The sequence below is a fragment of the Numida meleagris genome, chromosome 9, assembly GCF_002078875.1.
Source record: "Numida meleagris isolate 19003 breed g44 Domestic line chromosome 9, NumMel1.0, whole genome shotgun sequence".
Lineage (NCBI taxonomy): Eukaryota > Metazoa > Chordata > Aves > Galliformes > Numididae > Numida > Numida meleagris.
The window spans coordinates 11,709,611-11,732,809 of record NC_034417.1 but is presented as its reverse complement, the minus strand read 5'-3'; the positions used below and the strand labels follow the sequence as shown (position 1 = coordinate 11,732,809).

General features: G+C 39.5%; 1 protein-coding gene and 1 long non-coding RNA gene across 3 annotated transcripts in view; one reads left to right on the top strand and one right to left on the bottom strand.

The window, feature by feature from the left end:
* Nucleotides 1-23,199, top strand: part of IL16 (interleukin 16) — a 32,139-nt gene that overhangs the window by 2,578 nt on the left and 6,362 nt on the right. The window contains 14 exon segments of the mRNA XM_021407519.1: nucleotides 1,529-1,940; nucleotides 9,911-10,047; nucleotides 10,556-10,688; nucleotides 12,859-12,955; nucleotides 13,366-13,508; nucleotides 15,226-15,336; nucleotides 16,279-16,393; nucleotides 16,618-16,691; nucleotides 16,785-16,998; nucleotides 17,885-18,002; nucleotides 19,146-19,278; nucleotides 19,822-19,909; nucleotides 20,213-20,688; nucleotides 22,102-22,237. Coding sequence (XP_021263194.1) covers nucleotides 1,529-1,940; nucleotides 9,911-10,047; nucleotides 10,556-10,688; nucleotides 12,859-12,955; nucleotides 13,366-13,508; nucleotides 15,226-15,336; nucleotides 16,279-16,393; nucleotides 16,618-16,691; nucleotides 16,785-16,998; nucleotides 17,885-18,002; nucleotides 19,146-19,278; nucleotides 19,822-19,909; nucleotides 20,213-20,688; nucleotides 22,102-22,237 — 2,387 coding nt within the window.
* LOC110403816 lies at nucleotides 1,825-13,493 on the bottom strand. 2 transcript variants are annotated; one of them, XR_002441841.1, is made up of 4 exons: nucleotides 13,294-13,493; nucleotides 8,374-8,451; nucleotides 2,809-2,970; nucleotides 1,825-1,906 (listed from the first exon to the last, which is right to left on the bottom strand). It is a non-coding gene; the product is annotated as an uncharacterized LOC110403816 (long non-coding RNA). The 2 variants fall into 2 exon arrangements; XR_002441842.1 differs by lacking the exon at nucleotides 2,809-2,970 and having other exon boundaries at nucleotides 1,849-1,906.

The following is a 23,199-nucleotide window of genomic DNA, read 5'->3' as shown; positions in this document are numbered from 1 at the left end:
AGAAAATACATTATACATTTCCTCCTGAAAAACCTACATGCAATTTTTTACTTTTATAAATCCAAACAAACTCTGATTCACACCAAATTGTGTATTTCTCCAGCAATGCCATATAGCTCCTTAACCCGGGTACTCAAGTGCATAGTGTTTATCATTTATGTATATATTTCTCATTGTAGTTACTTGTACGAGAAGATAAAAAGTGAAAAATAAAATCCTTTGGATTTCTTATATTGGTCTGGTTTGGTAAGAACTCGCAGGCCTATGTTACTTGTCACGGCTGTAAGGAGCCTTTAGAAAGTCTGCCTTCTGTTTCTGTATCACCAGTGACATTTTGGGTACAAAGTGCAGATGCTCCTACTTAATTCAGCACAGAACCAAAACCAAGCAGCCAACCTCTTTGTAAAGCATTGTGCAAACTTTCCTCACTGGTATACTAGAAAATGTCTTTTTAAATTACATCCATTTTCAGTTTTCAGTATAACACTTATAGTGTTCTTTGATTTACACAAATCCTTTAGTTTCAACAGGTAGCAGTCAGGTACTGTGAACAGAAAAGCTCTTGCAACAAATATGAATCAAAATCAAGCCAGGAAGTCAAAGTGATTCGTTTAGACTTGCTCGTGTTGAAATTTTCTTCTAGCACTGACACACATCTAACAAAATATTTCTGCAAAACTTTTGAGAAAAAAAGGAAGCCCTTTTAACAAAGCTCCCCTTTGTTATCTTAACATGCTCATTACTGTTTTCATTTTACAAAAGCTCCAACCTCTGCCACATTTTGATTGTACAGCATTTCTTCCACTTTCTCTTAATTTGGTATGCTGCATCACACACCGAAACAAACCGTTCCTGTAATGGAACACTTTTTGATTGATGTATTGGAGCCATATTCCCTTATAGAGTTCAATCCCTAATCAGATATTCACATCTAAAGTGCTTCACTGGATCTCTATATTACTGTTAAATGCGAGTCTTAAGTGAGTTCTGGTCTGCAAAGGTAGGAGCTTTACAGCTCCGGACATTCCTTACCTTCTCATGGCTAAGATCTACTTTTGCTAAGCTACTTACAAATCAGATGTGGCAGGCAGAGAACTTAACCTTGACAATTTGATTAATCTTCTTTGAATTATAGTGGTTTTGTGAATTAAACTTCAGAAAGAGCTTCCTCTTTTCAGATAATGTTAGCTGGATAGAATAATGCTTTTAAAGTATCTTCCTTTTCAATCTGGGATTTCAACATGCAAATTCAGCAGAAGCCAAAAGGAAGCAGCACAATGGAAGCATCAAAAACATTTATTAAAAGCACTCCATTGTGCTTGGGGAGCATGTGAAGAGAATGAAAAGGTGAAGGAGAATTTAGTAGAGCACTGCACAGAAACAGAATTAGCAAGTCATGAGCTATCACGTGGCTGTTAGCAGACTGAAAGGCTCTGTTGATTCGATTTATTCATTAGGGCTTTTCAGTAGTGTAGGTTATTAAGTGGGGATATATTACAACTTACATTTTATATTTCCTTTCCTGGAGGATATTTAGCTACAAAGAAGCAGAGAAAGTTACTGAAGGTATCATGCCACATAAATGGGAGAATGATAGGAAAAAGAGCAGCGCCACCAGCTCTCTGAAGATGGATCGAAAGAGCAATGCTGGCAACAGGAAGTCAAGAAAGTTTCGCTCCATTTCAAGATCACTTATACTGTGCAATGCCAGAAACAGCGATGATGGGTCTAGTCCCGATGAGAAATGTCCCGACCCCTTTGAGATCTCCACCAGCTGGGGTCAAGAGGAATTTGACTGCTGCCCTAGAGCACAACTGCCAAGCACATCAGAGACAGAAGACAGCCCACCTGATCCTCCATGTGTCATCACCAGCACAGCCCAGTCCAAGGCGGCAGCAAATGAGAACTGCAACAACATGAGAAGAAAGTTACTCATCAAGGTAGGCATTGCAGTGTATTATATTGTAAGGTTTTCCATTGCAGTAGTTACTAGATGTGTTAATTCATATTTCTCAGGAACACAGGATTCCACTCAGCGTTTTCAGAGCTTATGAGGTTGCAATGTTTCTGCTGTGTATGAGCTGCATGAAAATGTATTGGCTTCCTGACCAGGCTGTTGCACCCTGCTGATTAACGTCGCAATGAAATGAGTGGCTGCTAGGCCATTCACTGATTCAGACTAGCACAGCTGGTGCTTTCTACTTGCAATATGTATTATGCTCAACATACAGAACTGTCACTATAGAAAAATGTATGCGTAAAGCATGATACAATGAGACTTCACAAGCTACGCAAATATAAGTCATATTAATGCTATGAAAGACACAGGAGATTTCACAGGCAAATGTTCCTTCTCTCTGATTCAGGAAGGAGGGAGTGATGGCTCTAAACCAGAGATGTCACTTTCTCCAGAGATGTAAATACTACATTTTTCTTTAATCCAGAACCAACTATTTTAACCCCAGATCTCTGGCCATTTCTCAGTCTAGGCAATATATATCAGAAGCCTTTAGAAAGGCTTTCTTCTCTCTGACATATCCTAATTGCTCAGTTTCTCTCTCCCTGTTGGCGTGAAGTATAAGGAGACATCACTGTAACTGTGACATGACTTTTAATACAGTCTGTATCTTCATGGCATCTAATACCGTTCTAATACCCTATATCATTTGCTTTTTACTTTTGCAGATAGTGGATTATATGTCTTACATTATATAATAGCGCTTATATTTCTTTCACCTACTTTCTTACATATTCTATTTTATTTTAATTACCTTCAGTTTCTTACATATTCTATTTTATTTTAATTACCTTCAGTAGAAATTGATGAAACCAGACCCCTACATCTAAAGACATGGTGCCACTGAAAATCTGAATCTCTCCTTACTCCTTGAATGTCTTATTAATGATCACAGCATGTAGTCCCACATTGCAAAAAATTGGGTGATGATGTATTTCGGCCCCTGGGCAAATCTGCAGAACAAAGACAAAAAGCAAGCCAACTTTCTATTGCATTCTGATAGAAAACAAAAATAGGTGGAAATGACTGAAGTCCCAAAATACACCTGCAAAACCATAGCACCTCCTCTCATTTGGAAACAGCCAGTATACACTCTGCTGATTTCCGTCTGTGAGTAACTAAGGAGCTGGCCTCTGTCACTCTCCCTTTTCTCTTCTTAGCACAGCTGATATGTTTTCTTGTCAATTCTCGCAGCCTGCTTTCTCGTATACCTCCAAAACATGTCAGGATCCAAAAACCATTGTGAAACTCTTCAGTATCTCACTGCAGACTGTAAGTTATTTGCTTTTCTAGCTGGCAAAGAGCTCAAATAGGGATCAGGGGAACAGATTAAGTCTCATACCTAATGCTGTTGTACAGTTAAGTATCATTGGTGAGGGAATCAACCCCCTCTTAGGCTGGTGTGTTAGTGTCACTGAACGGGAAGGGTCAGGAGCCTGGATGGATGGTGACAGAAATCAGTCAGAATTAGGCCTTTAAAACTGCAGCTGGGTTGCTCACTGACACTGTAGACAACACGCACGTTGAATTCCCTTTTCAAAGCTCTCATAACAATACAGACTTCTTCAGATGCCACTTGCTAATATTCCTTCCTTCCACAGTAATGGATCAGTGGCTGTGAGAAGCCTTATCTCAGCATGCTAAATAGGACGAACTTCGGTAACAGCTACACTGACCTTATCCTGTACCACTGATGCTGAGACTTTGCCTTATATTACGAAAGCAGTGATTTCTATTTTCCATATGGCACAAGCCTGTCATAATCTTTCTGTACCATATGTCTTATCTTAAGCTTGAAAATTCTCTGTTTAAGAAAAGAGACAGCAAGTATTTTTCAAGTCTTAATGTATGACACTCTCTCTTCATCTCCACGTGACACTTCAGAAATTCACGATGTGTGATTCAGAGCTGAAGGATCCTTGCCTCTGTTCAAGAAAATTGATTCCATTCTTTCTGTGGTGTTGTTGAGGTTATCCCACTGCTCTTTTGCTTTCCATTCCCTACAGTCTTAAGTATGTCTCTGAAGGTGCTAGTAACTCTCATGCAACTGAACAACTTCATTTTTTTTTTGTTATACATGGAAGGAGAGAAGAATGGTTAAAAGTGCAGCATGATTTAATGCTCCCTGTGTGTCTCTTCCTCAGAACTAGTGGAGAACCTGGAACATCAGTCATCCAAACATTAGTTCCACTCTTCTACTTAAAATCTTAAGTATTTCATGGGATCATAGAATGGCTTGGGTTGGAAGAGATCTTAAAAATCATCTAGTTCCACCCCCTCTGCCTTGGCCAGGGATGCCACCCACTAGATCTCTCTGAGCCGTACCCACTCAATTGCATGAGATTCACTATTACATAAACCATAAGCAAAACAACATTTTGGGACTTCAACATATGTGTTAGAGGCACATATTTTTCCTTTTCTGCCTCCCAACTGCTCTTTTTGCCACACCAAAAAGCTATTATTTCATGGACTTCCCAACCATCTCGTTCTTTCTGTCTGGTTGATTGTACAAAAAGCAAAAGTAGTAAATAATACATCACTATGCACAGCCAGGCAAAGAAAACCTGGACCAAATCTTATAGTATGTAACGTATGCATTGCAAGATGTTACCTGGGAAAGAATTTCTCAGTCTGATCCATTAATCTCTCACACTGAATACTTCAGTGCATGTCCGCTACTTTCATTACATATTCTAAATAGCGAGGATTTATTTTCCTTCTCTAAATGGACTGCTAGCACTAATGAGAATGGTTTTTTAATTCATTTGGTTTCCGTGTTCCAAGATTCGCTCATATCGACTATAGCTCATTGTGCTTACAGCATGTGACATTACTTGGGCATCATCCATCCAGCCAGCTCATGGACCACTTAGCTTCTAAGATGAGGTGCACTTACTCTAGCACTGACAGAGCTGGGAAACCAGCTTTTCTATGTATAAATAAACAGATCTCCTTTATAGTTTGCTTCTCACAAAATTAGCAGTTTTTGGGTGGCCTGAAAAGAAACCAAAAAACAGCAAGCTATGTCTGATACCTGATACATTTGACAAAGAAAACTCTGTTGAAGACAGCCTTGCCTGTTCATGTCATTACTAAATCTGAGGCTTTATAGTTTGTCAGATGGACGAGAGAATATTGACTCATTCTTTGGAAAGCAGCAGTCTCACAGGGTTTGAGAGATGCTTCCAGAAGCATTCCTTTTCAGTCAAGGGCTCTCCTCCCTGCACCGAGGACAGCCTGGGAAGCACCAACGGTTACCAGTGAGTTTGGCAGAAGTGGGTGAAAAAACCATCTAGAATAAACTGTAAAAGGGAAGGACTGGTTCGTTACATAAACACTCGATCCAAGCTGATCTGCACTGCTCCACTCAGTTCTAGAAACTTCTCCTTCCTTGCTTCCCTTTGTTCCTGACCCTCTGCTTGAAGGAGAAAAAAAGCAAAAGGTTATTTTCTCCCTTGGTTGTCACAAGAATTATTTTTATTAACTTGCCTTTGTGCAGAAGCCAGTTAGCTGGCTCCTTGGTACCAGGACAAGTGTTATGGCAACAGACTGTAATGTCTTGAACATGAGCCTATGGCAAGGATGCAAAAACAAAGCAAGTAGAGGAGACTCCATTTATTTGGACATTTCTGTTTTCTCCTCCCTTTTTCTGTTTGTTCTGTCCATCTTCCCAGCCTTCTTGCTTTTGTGACATCAGGGCCATGCTATCCCCAGAGCAAGTTGGGAAAGAGGCAATAACGTTAAGACAGTGCATGCAGCAAAATGTGGGCCAGGGTACAGGCTCCCAAAAAAAACAAACTGGAACCCAGATGATGGGTGGAAAGGTCTGTCTTAAATATCTGATAAGCTGATTGTGTATCTAGGACACAACCTGAATCCCTTGCCCCGATCCCTTGCTTCATTCAAAGGCTTTCTGGCTTCTACCATTTCATTAATTGCAAAGGGAATATGCTGCTGGGAAAATGAATTACATCTACTATAAATATTTTGGAAGGACCAAGGCTTTGGCTGAGGCATGTCAGAATCAGTGGAGTCATGTCAGTTTATGCCAAAGAGACTCTCTGTTAGAAATGATGCAGGAAAAGAGGTTTCTTGAAGAAAATCCCAAAAGGCTGTGATCTCTTCATCTTCCACTTGGAAATCCCAGCCATTTCACAGCTGGGAAGGCAGAAAAGCCAAACATTTAAATTCACCATTGTACTGTTTTAATTTTTTTGCTTTTTGTGTGTTTTTGGCCTTTTTTTTAACCAGCAGTCAATCAGCTCATTGTCATATGCTTAGTTAACGGAGTCAAAGACCTTACGTGAACCAGCCTTGTATAACACTTCATTTCAGACAATCTAACTAGTGTGTCTTATGTTAAGAGTGCACAAAAGTTTTTTAGTTTTTCACAGATGCCATGGTTACCCTTACTTCAAAACAACATCTGGAATGAGATGTTTTGAGACAGGACTCTGGGCTCAAAATGTCTAATGAGAACATGAAGGGAAAAGAAATCTCTTAAATAGCAGATAGAAAAACATCCTCAGAAATTTTTCATTTGGCATGACAAAAGAAGGGGAGCAGGAGGAGAGAATTTGTCTGGACTTGCAAATTACTTTTCCAGAGCAAAGCACATGAAATATTAATTTACTCTCACCTGCAACATAAATGCATTTAGGAAGACTCTTGAACTCCCCCTTTGATTTTAATGTTTCAGCCAAACGGCTTCAGCTTAAAGACTAATTTTGTTTATAATGCACTCCTGCAGACCATCTTCACTTTGGTTTCACGGCAATGGGCAATGCAAACACAAATTTCCCCAGAGTCCTGAAGTGCTGGGTTGCAAAGCCCCTTGTAAGCAGATAGATTTTATTCACTGGCAGCAAACATGCGCTTAAAAATATGCACTAATAACGAGTAGGCAAAGTTGACCTAGAATCCACCTGCCCATTCCCTCCCTCCCCAACCTCCCAACCTTACTTTAGCAAATTTTCAGCGTTCGCTACAGAGCTATAAATCACTGTGGAAAAACAGCAGGGCACGTTAAAAGGGAGGAGAATGAAAACAAATACTGCCTTTACTCTTGGAACCATCAGCAATATTTCTATGCATATAATAATAAGTGAGACAGGAAATAAAAGACATTAAAGAACAAAACCCAAAGCAAATCGACTGCTGGCACGTGAAGTGGTCAAGTGTTTATTTTTCTACAGAACAGCTTTTCTTAATTTTCTGTCATGTTGCAATAACTTGGATGTGAATACAGCGATCCATATCCAGGGCCCAAAAGAAGTGCAAACACTGACAACATACAGATACTGCCACGTGTCCCTCCAGTCCCATAAACCTTTTTTTTTTTTTTTGAAGTAATTCACATAAATGTGTTTCAAAAACTATTGACACACAGAGCCTATTTGAAATGTTGCCTGACTTGGTAAGATGACGCCAGAGTTAAGGAAATATTGTTCCCAAGACTTCTCTACAATGCACAATGGATTTAAGTCCTTTCTTTCTAACTAAGTGCATGCAACTGATTGCTCTTGGGAATAAAATTCATATAAGTTCTCATTAGTGTCATTTCACACGTATGTCCCAACACAACCCAAAATTTCCAGCCTTGCACTTGTCCCATCCATTGCACAAAACACCTTCCCCAAAGGGCTGACACGGTGCCGCAATAAACAAACTCAGAGCCAAACACACTGCACCTCTGTGATGTCCTGGGAAACTGATGATAGCCAAACGCCTTTCTGACAAATAATTACAAAGAGTTTTATAAATACTATGTGCGCAGCAGCTGTGCACTAAGAACAAGTTCTTGGAAGGGAATAAGCATGAGAGAGGCTGGGGGTGGCCTGAAGAGGCCCACCATTAAATGAAAATTAAGACGGGAATGGACAAGAAGAACAGTTACATGAAGTTCTCTGTGTGCCTGACCAGCAGCAGAAAGCAAACATCTGTACATTTCAAGGGAGCAGAACACAATCACAAGGGCTCCTACCTTTAATATCTATCTTACATCTCTAGTGTTTCACAATTAGCACACCGTTCTTCCGAGAACCCTGTGAATTTAATGGATGCTTCACCTATGCCAAATGTGGTCTGTAATTTCTCACTGATGTATAAAACGATATTCTTTTTTACTCAAGATTGGACATTTCAAGACATCAGAAGTTATTTTGTTACCATGCTGAAGACTTTAAAGCATTGCCATGAGATGGAAAATAACATAACACAGTCCTGATTTCAAGCATATATTTCCCAAATATATTTAACCTTGGGTGAAAAGTAAATGCAGAAGTTCCAAAACCAATACTAGAGTTCAAACAAACTGGTTTAAAATGAAATCCTGTCCATACTCATACACTTACTTATTACTCACTGGAAGCACTCTTCAGGAACAAAAGAGCTTCGTAAAATTCAGACGCTCCTCATTAATGGCAGACAATCTGGAATGTAAGCAAACCCACAGAGTTAGCAAGTCAGTCGATACAAGCATAGCCCTTATCCGTTACCTACTGAATTCAGTCTGCAGTGAGTCTAGGGCTCAAACTCAAATACTTCATTCATTAACAGCCTTGGATTTACTCTGGCAGGTTTCAGAATGGGAACCAAGCTCCAGCGGCCAGCTGGGATGATAATGACCTTTACTGAAATTGCTGCAAATTCAAAGTTTGCCTTTGCTGACAGTTGGGTATAATGTGATCCCTATTGATCTGTGGTGAAAGGGCACAGTAACCCTCAGGGCTGAATGAACTCTGCTTAGGGGAGGAAGAAGCTCTAGAGATGCTAAAGAAGGTGGTTATATAGCTTTCCTTCTGCTGTCAGAGAATACAAATCACTGGAAATTGTCCATGACACTCTGAGAAGTGGACCCTGGAGCAATACAGACAGCTGACCACTGCTGTGTCTGGTGAACAAGACAGCACTGCTGACCATGGCCTGTCCTGATGTATGAAGTGTGAATCCCTGCTATCCATGCCTCAGTCATAAAGCTCTGCTGGGAACAAGCCTGGATCCAAAACACGCTGAAGACCTTGTTCACTTTGTGGAGTTTGGGGAGGCTGGTGAGGGCAGGGAAGGTGGATTTAGCTCAGAGAGAATGAATACTTGAAGTAGGAGGTGTACTGAGAAGATGGAGAAAAAATTCTGCGTTAGCTTTCCAGCTTTCTTTGTCTTTTCAGATTAAGTGTTCAAGCGTTTGTGCTGCAGGACTGTATTTCCTAGACAGAAGTGTTGTCCTTCGTATGCTTAGTCAAGCCATTCCTTGCTTTATTTACTCATGTGATTTAAGACTATTTCTCTTTCTGTATGCCCATATGCTAATGATTCATAACTGTGTTACAAATGTGCTTACAATTAGGCCTCCAGATGCGACACATAGACTACAGCAACCTCAACCAGACTGGGGAGGACAAAACCTTCCAATGTTGCAGTCATCTTTGCTCCCCTGCCCACTACTTAACAAGACAGCAGCCAGGGTGGAGCTCCTAGTGTTTTGTATACACTTATTTTTCATTCAGAGCTATCATGTTTTTTGGAGTATTTCCTTTTCTGGTGTATGTTTACTTTTCCTCCCTGTCTTTTCTTATAATAGTCAGCATAAACAAAATTTAGCCAGCTGCTATTACAAATGTACTGTCAGTTCTCTTCCCCTCTATGCAGTGTTCTTCCTCTTCCTTCTTTTATCCAGAAGCTAAAGACAACAATTTTTTAAAACACTGACTTAATCATATAATTATTCCTTCACAATGCACATCATTAAAGGCCAATTCCTGTTCCTCTTGGAGGCAATCTGGTTCTAAGATAATTTTCAGCATTTCTTCACGAGACACAATAAAAATGAATGTAACTTTTAGCATCCTTGGTACATTTTCTTTAATGCAATCTTTCATTTTTCTGAATCAGGACAACTGCATCTGCAGACTGTGTGCAACCAGAGGGAACAGCAGCTCAGGAATCAAGCTTTCTAGGAGTCCAAACTGTGCCTCTCTCTGGAAAGGTTTCTCAGGCTGCCAGGTACCTGCTGGAGGCACAACAAACAGGTACAGCACATGTGGAATCAGCAAGCTTGTTAGGGAACTATTTGTCTGCACTGATTTTGCACAACCAGCATTTAGTGACAAGTTTGGGCTCTTCTCTGCTGTTGCAGTAACCTGAATGCAAGCCCTTACTCCTTGAGCATCTACCTACATGTAACAAGCTGGCCAGCATGGGAGCTTCCAGCCAAGGAAACACAGAAAATGGGAGGGATTGTCTCACACCTGAGCTCTGTCCCTATAGATAGCACGCATCTCAGTGGCTTGAACCCTTTGGCACTGAAGACTTAAGGCAAAACAAGAGCCCTGATAGCAAAGGCAGAGTAATCATAGCCTAGGAATGGGGTATATACCCTGAGATGGAGTATATAATACATTAAAACATGTCAGAATAGCTCTGTTCAAGGCAAAGGGGAGATTGCAGTTGACTCCTCAAGTGAGGCATGTAGCACATATTTTTCTTTGCCTGTAAAATGATATTCATTAATTTTCTTCTTCTTTATTTCTTTTTAAGGGATGGATGTCTGAGTCCAAGGAATGAACTGTTAACACTAAATGGACAATCACTTAAAGACCTGTCCAGCAAAGAGGCTGAATCTCTCATTCAGTCAACAACACAGCTGGTGAGCATGGTGATGGCTAGCAAAGTAAGCATGAAAGTTGTGTTTCCCCCCACAACTATGGGGTGATTTGACAACATTTACTTGAGAGAGAGAAAGGGAATTTGTACATCAGACATTTGAAGGACATGGTTTTGCTCTTTTTGACTAAACCCCAAACCTCTTGTGGTCAGACTGGTAGCTCTCAGCATAGCTTTTTTTCCCAGATAAACAGAGGCTATGGAGAAGCCAAGGCCCTGGGAAATTCTAGCAAAGTCTGTACAATCCCTCCTTTTAGAAACACATGGCTTGCCAATGTTCATTTTCCCTTTGGAAGCTGAGAAAAAGAAGAGGTGGATTAAGGGAAGATCCACGAACCCAGAAGCCGGAAAGCAGCTCCTGTACTGAAGTAGGGTTTGTTTTTTTTTTCTTTTTAAATCTAGGATCTGTAGCTGGGTAGTTCTTGTGATAAAGGTTAACAGAATCTACTACAGAGAAAGGGAAACAGCAGGCATTACAGGTCAGCAACCCTGGGTTATCACTAAATCTTTCAGGGAGAAACTCTTGTGATCTGTTTCTTTGGATTAGACCCTTTTCACCACCCCAAACCAGATGGCACTAAAAGTTTTCCACTTGCAAATGTTGGAGGTTTGTCCCCTACCACACATTTGCCACTTTGAAGACAATAGAGTTTAGCCAGAGGTTTGTTGCAGGCTTAGGGTCTTGATCTTCAAGGAAAAAAGTTACCATCTAGTTGTTGTTGTTGTTTTTTTTTTTTTTAAATTATTACTATCTATAATAGGAACACATAGAAAACTCTGGTATAATCCTAGACTGAGGAAGTATTCCTGACTGGATCTGCTATCTGGCCTGGGTGAAGTGTATCTCCTTCCAGGACTGCAGAGTTGTGAACTGTCTCACTCAGATGTCTGCATGGTTCTGCCAAGATTTTTCCTTATTTTCTCTCCCTTAAGCAGCTGAGCGGCCAGAGATTTGTCAAACTTCTGTAGCACAGTACCACCTTGCAATGGCAGGTGACCTGTGCAACTAAAGACAAGCTTGAATCAAAATACTTAAGGGTTGAGAGCAAAGGCTTTTCAAACAAGCTAGCTTATAAAAGAAACGCTGCAAAACCAGTTCCACAACGCCTCTTTGAGGACGCTCTCTGCATTTTTTATTCTCAAGATTTCACTAGGAGGAAAGCTCTAGTATGATTCAGCTACGTGACAAATGCCTCCACCTGCTGTCAAAGAGGAAAATTACCATTTGTCCGTTCTTGAGAGAGAGAAAAAAAAAAAAAAGGCAGTACTAAAAATTTGGCTCCTAAAATTTGGAAGAAAGTATTTGTCCTGGTTGGCTCCAGACACAGTAGAACATATGGAACTGACTATGAACGTTCTCTGTGTCTTTCTTACCTCTGCAGAATACTGCTGAGCAAAACCCTTTTATATCTGGAGTTTTACTAAATCAATTTCCCTACGCTGTCAGCACCCAATAATGTTCTTCCTTTAACTGTGATTCCTTCATCATCAATGGCATTCCCTATGTCATAACAGAAACAGGACTATCAGGAAACATACACATCCAGGCATTATGCCTTACAAGGAACTGTTATTCAGAAGTTAACATTTATTTATTATCATTTATAATTTATTATTTAGTTTTTGAAAAATACTCAAGCCTTGTCCTCAGAGTTGCTAAATACACATATTTGGGCATTATTCTAGGATGAGCAGGAGTTAGACACCCATTCACTATTATAAATCTGAGCCTGAACATTTTTGTTTTGAAAATAATGCTCCTCTAAGAAAAAGGTGCCTAAAAGCACCAGTCATCCTCAAAAATTAAAGTGGGATGGCTACACTTTATCCATACATCAAAACATTAGTCTGTCTGAATTGACTGGCGATGTCCACTAATTTTATGTCCATTCTGACTGAAGAATCTATTTCTACCTTATTCCTTTGGCAAATTATAATCAAATTTCTTTGACAAAGCTTTGAGCTATATTCTACATTATCATCGTGCGTATTTTAAGTAATTAATTTTGCTCAATGGTTTCAATTCAAGCTACAAGCCAAATTAGGAGAAATTTTGTTTTTAAATTGAGATCACTTTCAAGAGTTTCTTGCATAGTATTACCCTTAGTAGAAAAAGTCAACAGATGGAGGTATTCTATTTAATATATTCTCGGGTCTTTTGTTTTTTCACCTCTAAGGAAACGTCAGCCTGTAAGGAAAGGCCTTTGGAAATACAAAATGGTTGTTTTCTGCGAAGTAAAGCCTTGTGTCAACGGACACGCAGTAACTCAACCAGTAAGTTGCAAAGAAATCATCTTTTCTCTTGTGGTGTTCTGGGAGTGTACAGCACAGCACTTTGTTTGCAGTGTTGGGAGATAGCACAGCTGCTGTCCAGACAGTCTGAGATCCTCAGCTAAGAGCTGCTACCACATAAAGGCATCAATGTTTTGCATGTAAACATTCTATTTTATGTTTATCAAGGTATATTCTAAATAAGCTGATGCTCTTCTGGTAGGGAATGTTTGTTTTTAATATAATTAACACTAATGACTATTCCCACAGTTAGAATTAAAAAGATTGCTCCCTTCAGAAAGATTTACAGCTGGAAAAAAACTGTTCTAAGGGAAATTTACCTGATCAGATGAACGTGCAGAAATTTCCAAAGCTAGGAGAAGTAACCTGGTCCCTCTCCCCATGTCCCACAGGTGTAAACCCATACTGGATAGGAGACATGGACTGCACAGCACCCCGGAAAGCTGTGCCCTTCAGAGAGCGGCAGCCCCACGCCCTCCATACCAATCGGAAATCACTTTCCCAACAGCTGGACTGCTCTGGAGGGAGAACCCCAGTAAGCGCTTTGGGAAATCACCTGAAAAACAGAAAATATACACTGAAAATCTCTGATAGACGTTGGCAGCCAGCCTTCTCATCAGAACATACCTTCCTCTCAGGCCCAGTCAGGGAAAATGGCACCAGAGGCACCACCTGTTTCCTCTCACCTGTTTCTCTGGCACACCTGTTTCCTCTCCTCCATGATGAGCAGGAAAGGCACTACACCATTGAAACCCCATTTCTTCAGCAGCTTCTCTCTTCCCTTGCCCCGGCAGGTTTTACAGTGCGTGTAAATCCCCTCCGGTGGTTCACGCCACCTTGGTAGCCACCTAGAGCCACTTCAGAGCTCACTGCCGAAGAGGCCCCTACCCCGGCCTTGAGCCTCCTGGCTCCCCTCCATTGGCCCAGATATGGCCACATGGTGGTATGGGGTCACCTCGTGGCTGGTGGTCACTGCTCCCAGCCACGCTGGCTTCACAAGGCTCTTGCTGCTCTGCTGGGAGTCAGACATATTTCAACAACCCTGATAATGTACACCCGTTTGCTATCTAAGCAATCCGCAAGCCAAAGGAACAGACAGGGTAGGGGGCATGTGGGCTTTTGAGGTCCCATGTGGTGGGCGGTGCCCATCAGCTCTTTGGTGGTATTCCAGTTCTGGGTACTGTTAGCCACCACACACAGAAACAGAAAGCACAGCTCACACAGCCGGAAACACAGGAAATTTGAAAACTTCCACTTTCAGATTCAGGAGGCCTGCAACAGGGGAATAAGCAATGACAGAGATGTGGCAGAGGTTTATGTACCAGAGAGTATATTCTTGGTCTTGCACAGGCATCTTCCTCCTCTTATGTTCTCAACATGATGTTGAATTAATAAGCTTGTTTGCATGTTAAGATCGCAACTTATATTATAGCATATGTGGAAGCTGAATTTTTGACTAATGTTCCACACCTGTTAGTTTCACTTTACTGCAGAAAAAAACAGTCAAGTTGCTGGGACTTGTAATGAGTTCTATTAACTCTGGCCCTGCTAAATTCTGTGCACAGTTAGATTCAGGTAATGACTTTTTTCGATGCTTGAATTAGTTTGTAATACCCAATTCTATGTTCAGTTCAGAGGTTTCCATTAAATATTTCATTAAATGTTCATTAAAATGGGTCAAAACTCAGGGGATGGAATGAAGAAATCCACTAGCTGAGGCATGGATTATTCATTATTCAGTAGCAAGATGAGGGAAGGCGTTAGAATTTCTTGTTTCTGAGTTCAGTTCTTGGAGGCAAACACAGCAATACTTCTTTAGGATCCCTAATAGCCACAGATGGGATTTTGGCATGGGGAATCAAGTGAGAGCACAAATGTGTCTTTCTGTACCACCACATAACTTCAAAGGCCAGCATTCTGGTTTTGCTCTATTTTCATCACTACAGGACAATTTAAGTGAGCAGGACCTCACAGTTCAATTCAAACCTGCATTTAAAGAAAGCATAACAAACCACCAACTACTGAATGTATCACAGAAAAGATCTGTTTTTGCATAAAAAGCCCAAAACTCTGCAATGTGGTCCATGCAAAGTGATTAGCGGAATAATATCTGGTTTCTGAAAATGAGAAGGATTTTTTAAGCCTTTAGTAACATCGGCTGTAAAGAAGAAAATTTAAAATAAACAAGTCACCCTAATCTGTGTCAAAGAATGGCTGGTTCTGCAGGAAAATTATATTTTTTATGTTCCCAGGCAATTTCAAGGCCGTCTAGATCACTAAGTACAGCACAGCTGGTGCATGCATCTTGTGGCTCACAGGCTTCTGTAATCTCAAACATCGTGTTGATGAAAGGACAAGGGAAGGTGAGGCTGGCTCTGTTGACATACCACATACAGTGTTTTGCTTCATTTCTCACCTGTAAGCTGATAATGACTTCAGGTATTCAGGTTGCTAGTTGCAGACTACTAGTTTGTAGCAGAATACAGAGAGGATACAGAAGATATGAATTCAGACTTATACCTTTTGAATGTATTGAATCAGGTTTGATGTTATTAAAACTTAAGTGTTTCATATTTTATCTACAACTATTTAAGCTGTGAGATGCCTCTCAGAAGTTGTTACATGAAGAATGATAAGCATCATTTACAAAATCATCACTTATTGTCTGTATTTTGTAAGCTCGTAAGGACACATGAGCATAGTACTTTCATTTTTCACGGAAGGAAGTTTAGCTGGCCCCAGAGGTATGAATTAGTCTCACAAAAACCTTCTGAGAGTAATAGATAGTTTGACCTTTTAAATAAGGAGGAAGGGCAAAAAAATAATCAAAGAGAAGCGTCTACTTACAAGGATCTATAATCATTGCTTAAATTTACAACACACATTAACCTGTTTGGTAGAGGATAAGAGAGGGATATCTCCACAAGAGCTTCATCTGAGTGTCTGAAGTTAGTTGTAAGATCAAGAACTTCTATGGTTGTTTTATCAGTGTGATTTACGGGAAAGTAAATCGAGAACACAGATAAATGAATCTCCCAAGTCACACGTTGGCCCAGGGGCAAAATGAAATGTAGGAGCCTTCCTATGTGTTTATAATGGGGAAATAATTGATTGCAAGTGAATCATGAGAGTATTCAGCTGAAATTTTCATTCACTTTTACTACTGGCATGTGGTTGACTATCTTTCATGGGTTATACTATTTGGCTTACTAGTATTTTCCATGTAGCTAATGCTGGTGACACTGCAAATAGGATATGAAAACTAAACATAGGCTCTCACACACCATTTTTCTTCCATAAATTAGGGTTTGGGCTTCAGCATTGTTGGAGGGAAAGACAGCATTTATGGGCCAATAGGAATCTATGTCAAAACCATCTTTCCTGGTGGAGCTGCTGCTGCTGATGGAAGGCTACAAGAAGGTGAGAAATCCATCTTTTCTCCCTTTTTCCACTCCAGACTCCCAAAGAATATCTAAAGGAAGGTTAAATGAAGTTGAAGGTTAACTGAAATGAGCCATAAGTGACTTTTACATCTGCATCCTTTATTACATTTGCAAGACTCCTTCTTTAGAACATGCATGTATCATACAACTTATTCACAATACAGTAATAGTAACAAATTAATTTTTTCTTTTGAAAAACAGGTGATGAAATCCTAGAACTGAATGGAGAATCAATGCATGGATTAACACATTATGATGCTTTACAAAAATTCAAGGTTATGTACTCTCCTTCCAGAACAGTTTCAGTCTTTACACGCAGCATGCATGAGAACTCAACCCATTCAATCATTATCTTTTCTTTTCAACAGGCCAAAAAGGGTCTTCTGACACTCACAGTCAGGACAAGCTTCAGCACCCCTCATTCTGCTTCCAGCTATTTGTCACCCCACTTGTGTCAGTCACTGAGCTCTAGTATATGCATAACCAAAGAAAACAGCTCTTTCAGTTCAGAAAGTCCAGTGTTCTCATTAAATGCCACAAAGCCCAATGACAGGGTCATAATGGAAGTTAGCCTAAACAAAGGTAAGTGCTAAAATTAATTTAGCACTGACAAACAAGGCATTGATTCGCAAAACACCACTCGTGTGCTATCTGAATGTCTTTCGTCACTAACTTGATTATTTTCCTGAACTAAGTTTTTTAATATACTGAAGTGGACCTCAGTGCCTAACAACAATCTATCAGCAGTGGCTTTTGAATACCATCTGTCCTCAAGAGTTAATTATACCATTTTTTCACTCAAGTATTGTCACATTCATATCCTCCAGATGAAAAAGTAAATCTCTTAGCAACAACTAATTCCTAAGCAATTCTTATCCTTAATTATTCAAGTAGTTTGTTTCATTCTTGAGAAGGCTTAAAAAGAAATAAAATACATATCTATATCTTCCTGCATTTCTATCATTCCCACTTCAACTTTTACCTTCTCCTATTAATGAGCAATAACTGAGTGAAATAAGTTTTTAAACACAGGATCAACAAAACAATGAACATAGCAAAGTCTCTGTGAGGTGACTTACCAAATAGAATGGGATCTGACATCAGAGTGTGCAGAGTAAAGAGATGTACTTGCAAAAATCTTGAGCTGTATTGTAGAAAACAGAAAGAGCATTCAGACTATGCATCAAAAAATGACCACACACTTCTGAATTTTTGGTCTTTTTTTTTTTCATTCTGACTCTTTGTAGAGTCACTTAAATTCCACTGTCATGAAAAATATTTGCAAAATAAACTTACATTGCATCCTATGTGTAATATGTAGAACTCATGAACACAAGAGTAGGTTCCTGGTTTGTACAGAATAAGTTAAGTAAATTAAAAACAGTGTTTTAATTTAAAAGTATTTTCCCCAATTGTTTGTTTTGATCATTTATTATGCTTTTTAAATTATTATTATCCCTTTTTTCAGAGCCAGGGGTTGGCCTTGGAATTGGGTTATGCAGCATCCCTTACTTCCAGTGTATTTCAGGGATTTTTATTCACACCCTCTCACCAGGTTCTGTGGCACATATGGACGGGAGACTCAGGTAGGATGAGGAAGTTTGTCTTATGAGAAAATTTTTCCATTGTTCTGATATATTTGATGGCTTTATATCTGACCTCGCTGGGCAGGAGGTCAGTGCTTTCTGGAAGTTTTGGGTTTACAGCACATGTGCTGTTCTGAGGGTTTGAGAATGCAAATGTGCGAAATCCAGGATTTCCAGAAACATCGCAGCCCAGTGGGAGTGTTGTCCCCTGTAGATACATGGGTGGCTGTGGAAGGTTTAGACAAGAACATAGAATTCATACTGGGGAATATTTCTAAGTGAAACAATGAGGACATGTTTGGAAAAAAAACATAATACCTGGTATATTCTGGCTTGCATGGGCGTTGGATTTTCCTGATTCAAGTTCCTCAGATTCTATCTCTTCTTCCTCAATAGAAATGCAATTTTACTGAAATGAGCTCTAGTGGAAGTAAAGAAATTTACCTCATAAGATTTATGGTCAAGTAGTCATGTTGAGCTTATTTATAATTGAACAGAACACAGCATTTTCAGCGAAGCTTTAATTTAGGTTCTCTCTCTACATGCCTATGTACTTAGCTGAAAGAACAAAATGGTTGCACAGTATTTGAAAGTTTGATATGAATCAGTGCCTTCAGAAGGCTTCTTAACCTATGTGGGTATTTGCAGTGAAGCAGAGAAGAGTGGACAGATTGGAAAGATTCAGTTCGAGTGTCACCAGGATTACAATAGTTTGACACTAGAATTTTTGTGTTAGCAAGTTATTCATATGTAGCAGAAATATGAACATCCTTTCTGATCTGAAATAACACTAGCAAGCCATAACAATGTGAGAAGTGAAGCGTTAACCTGACAGGACGGAAGGACACTATAGGTGGAAACAGCAGCTGAGCAGCATACAGCAGAAAGATCAGAGACACAAAGTATGCATAGCTAAGCATGAAGTTCATAAGTTGCACACAGCAGTGCAGTAAATCAAAGAAAACTTGTCATTCAACTCATCCCCATTCCATTTTCTGTAAGGGGAACAACGAGACAATGTAATTCAAATCTGTGATCAAATTAGAGGTCAACCACGTGAATCTGCTTTTTGCATATTTTTGCATGGGTGAAACAAAGATGGGAGAAAAAATATTTTATTCATACTTTTAAATATCTCTGTAGGTGTGGAGACGAAATTATTGAGATTAATGAAGCATCAGTACAAAATATGACTCTGAATGAAGTTTATGCTGTGCTAAGCCATTGTGATCCTGGTGCAGTGCAGATTATTATCAGCAGACACCCTGAACCACAGGTAGCACTCTATATTCTGATTTTCAGTAAAACGTAATGATAAGCTAAGATTAAGAAAAAGAGGAGGCGTTTATCTATAAACAGGTACAAAAATGTTGATAACAAAGATGCTGATCTCTTTATAAACATTACTGCAAGTATGAGACTGATTAAGACATAAACCTAGGATACGTTCTTGCATTTAATCATACAAGATTTGAAGATTGCTTCAAAAGTTTATGTGCTGTGACCACCTTACACTGACAAATCTAGTATTAAAGTTCTAGAGAAATATGCAGAAGTACATTTATCGATAGGTCCTATTTTACCAAAACAACCAATATAAATACCACCTGCATAGAGAAATTTCAGCTGTGTTAGTATAGATACCCATAAAATGGCATGCGCTTGTTTACCTTTAAGATTGATACAAGATATAACTAGGTCTATTCATTTCAAATAGAGGAATTACAGGAGTTGGAAAGATTTGTGAAAGGAATAAAGGTTTAAATGTTAATCACCACAGAGTAATCTTGTAAGAGTATAATGGCATGATATTTCCTAGGTGTCTGAGCAGCAGCTAAAAGAAGCTGTTGCACAAGCAGTAGAAAACAACAGATTTGGAAGGGAGAGACATCAATGGAGTACAGAAGGTAAGAGGACGAGTGCATTCATTGACATGTAGTAATTTTGATTTTTGAAGAAAGAAGGACCAAAGAAATAAGCAATAAACCGTACTGCTGATACAGATATATTATAGGGAAAACAATATTATTTTGAAGTCCAAAAATCTAACTACTGACGTTTTCTCACAGGCCTTTAACTCCTGTACTGTGTGATGCATACCTTTGTGTCAGCTGATGGTGGCAGATAGCTGCAAATCTAACCAGCTGGATCATAGAAGTAAGCCCTTTTCACATATCTAAATAGACATTTTGATCGTGTTTCTTATACAGGTGTTAAAAAACTAGACACGAGCTGGCATGGAAGACACCCATGTGAAAAACATATTGAAAGGAACACTGCTTATTGCAACCGTAAAGCCCAGAAGGTGATGACCCGCTCCAGCAGTGACAGCAGCTACAACCCCAGGTCCTTGTGTAGTAATGGTGCCGCATATCAACTGAGTGACTTGAAAGAAAGGGTACACAGCATAGATGTACCAATTACCAGACAGCCTGGCCTGCTGTACTCATTGTCTGGCAACAATTTTGAGAGAAACTCCCCTCTTACTTGTAGTGAAGGAGGTCAACCCTTGCAAAACGCTAAGAAATCAACAGAGATTCTTGTTAGAAAACCTAAATCATCGAAACCCAAACCTCCACCAAGGAAGTATTTTAAGCAGGACTGCACAGGAACTGACCAGTGTATTGCAGACAGAAAAGAAAAGCTTGCATCCGAAGTGACTGAATCACCTTCTGCAAACGTGCAGGTAAAGCAAAATCTGTGTGTGCATCTGTGAGCGAGGCGGGGGAAGGAGCAGGGCAAAGAGAAAAGCTGTGTGTGATGGCAGGAAGCAAGTCAGGGGAGAAAGAGAAGTGTGTATGTGTTTGTGAGCGCTGGGGGAAGGGTTTGAAGGTCTTCAGTTTTGAAAATATTGCAGTAAGTCAGTTGAGCATATATTTGTACATTACTCAGTTCCTTTTCTTACCTAAGATAGAATAGAAAGTGTTTCACGTTGGCACGAGTGCAAGAGACTGTGAGAGCTGCATGCTGAAACAAAGCTGTGGCTTGTTTAAAAATGGAACCTCTTTCCCCAGGGTTTAGCAATATGCCAGTAAAAATGAGCGGAACTCAATGCAATTCAGAACATTTCCTAAACTGCAAAGGTCAAAATAAACTTATACAGCTTAGAATGAACTCTGGGTATAATGTTAACATCCAAGAAAGTTTCAATTTTCATCAACAGCTACTAGAAAATTACCTACCAGAAGTAAAATTCAGTGCAGTTAAGTGATTGTTGGACTTACCACTGCATACAACTCATTATCATTCACCCCTCGGTTATTCCAAATAAGGAGAAAAATCAATCTTAAGATCAATAAACTCAAAAGCTTCTCTATTAATGAAGAAAACCTCCTCTGGAAAGAGTGTCTGTATGTCTCAGGGCAATATTTCTTTGAGGTCCAAGAAGAAAGGGTTTCTTGTCAGAATGCATTTTACATCATGAAGAGAAGGTTTTATTGCTGCTATAAGTGTGGAGAAAGGTTTTCTTAGCATAAGAAAGTTGTGTAACAACCACCACCACATTACAGAAAATTGAAAGAATTCTTCAATTACTGATGTTTTTCAGGACATATACTGTCCTGCTTGGTTTTGCTTCCTATTAGTAATTCTGTAATTTAACTACATAGCAGACAGCACTTCCAGCACCATAGGATGGCAACATGGTGTCACTGGTTACAATGGAATCAAGTAATTCAAGAGCATCTGTGTGTAGTGTTGAGTAGCATTCACTGCAACCTCAAAACAATCCTCCCACTCTATTTTTCCAGCCAAAAAACAAGAAAGGGAGAGTTCTGAAGGTACAGCAACGATTTAGCTTATCCAGCTTGTCCTTAAGTTGGTTTATGGTGTTATTACCACTGACTACATTTTTGAGATGTTAACGGCCTTTTTTCAGTCTGTTTACAAGTGTACCATAAAATACCATGCTGCCTCTCTGGAAATAGAGAAACAATTAAGTTGTATGAGGATTACATCTCAAGCAGAAGTAAAAACTTGATTCCTATTCAAGTATTTTTTACCAGATTACAAACAGGTGAAACTATATTTTTTCTTCAGATTCATGTAGTGTGGTTTGCATAATTACATTCTGACACACTTCTATTTCCTGTTTGCTCAGCAGGAAGTTAGAAAACCAATGCTAGAGGGACAGCAAACAGACGTAACTCACAGTGTCTTCACCACTTCTCCTACAGCTTCTGAACACATAACTGCTGTTCCAGCGGGCAGAGATCAAGAGAGAAAACCAAACTTAGGTATGTTCAATATGATGCTTCCAGCTGAAACTAGCATTCTTTAAATGTGGGCTTCACCCATAGCTGTAATTTTTGGGGTGAAGAGAAGAAATTTCAATCCATCAATCAGCCTTTGACAAAGCAGAAACTAAAAAAGATTATATTAAAAGAAGCATACTAGAATAGATGATTTATTGTAAAAAGCGAAAATGGACAAGTATACTATTACTGTATTTTTTTCAAAATAAATAAACCTTTCCTTATTTATATTGAAAAAAATGACATTAAGGTTTTACTTCAGCATCTCCAAAATAAATTTTTATGTTTAGCCTCAAGGCAAGTATTGTAATGGTACAAATCAGTGATATAAATTACTATCTTCTTGTGCTTGATAGAATGAAAGAAGAAGTATTAATGGAGACCTGAGTGTGGTCTCTCAGTATTTAGTTGGGGGCTGTAAGAAAGAAGGGGACTGACTCTTTAGCAGGGTCTATTGTGATACGAGATGGGGAAATGGTTTCACACTAAAAGAGGGGAGATTTAGACTGGATATAAGGAAGATTTTTTTACAATAAGGGCAGTGAGGCACTGGCACAGGTTGCCCAGAGAGGTGGTGGGTGCCCCGTCCCTGCAGACACTCCAGGTCAGGCTGGACAGGGCTCTGAGCACCTGATCAGCTGTAGATGTCCCTGTTCAGTGCAGGGGAGTTGGACCAGATGGCCTTGAAGGGTCCCTTCCAACTCAAACAATTCTATAATTCTATGTACTAAATGATCTCAAGAGATTCCTTCCAACTTAAACTGTTTTATGTAAATCTGTAACTTCTTGTTCAGATCACTAAAATAAATGTTTACTTATATACTGTATCTTTCTTTACACTGATGCAGATAAAAATTACCGCAACTGTGCAAACAAAAATTTGCTTCCATTCATCTCTACTGTACTAACCTATTAAACATTAAGATGCTATACCAGTCTGTGAT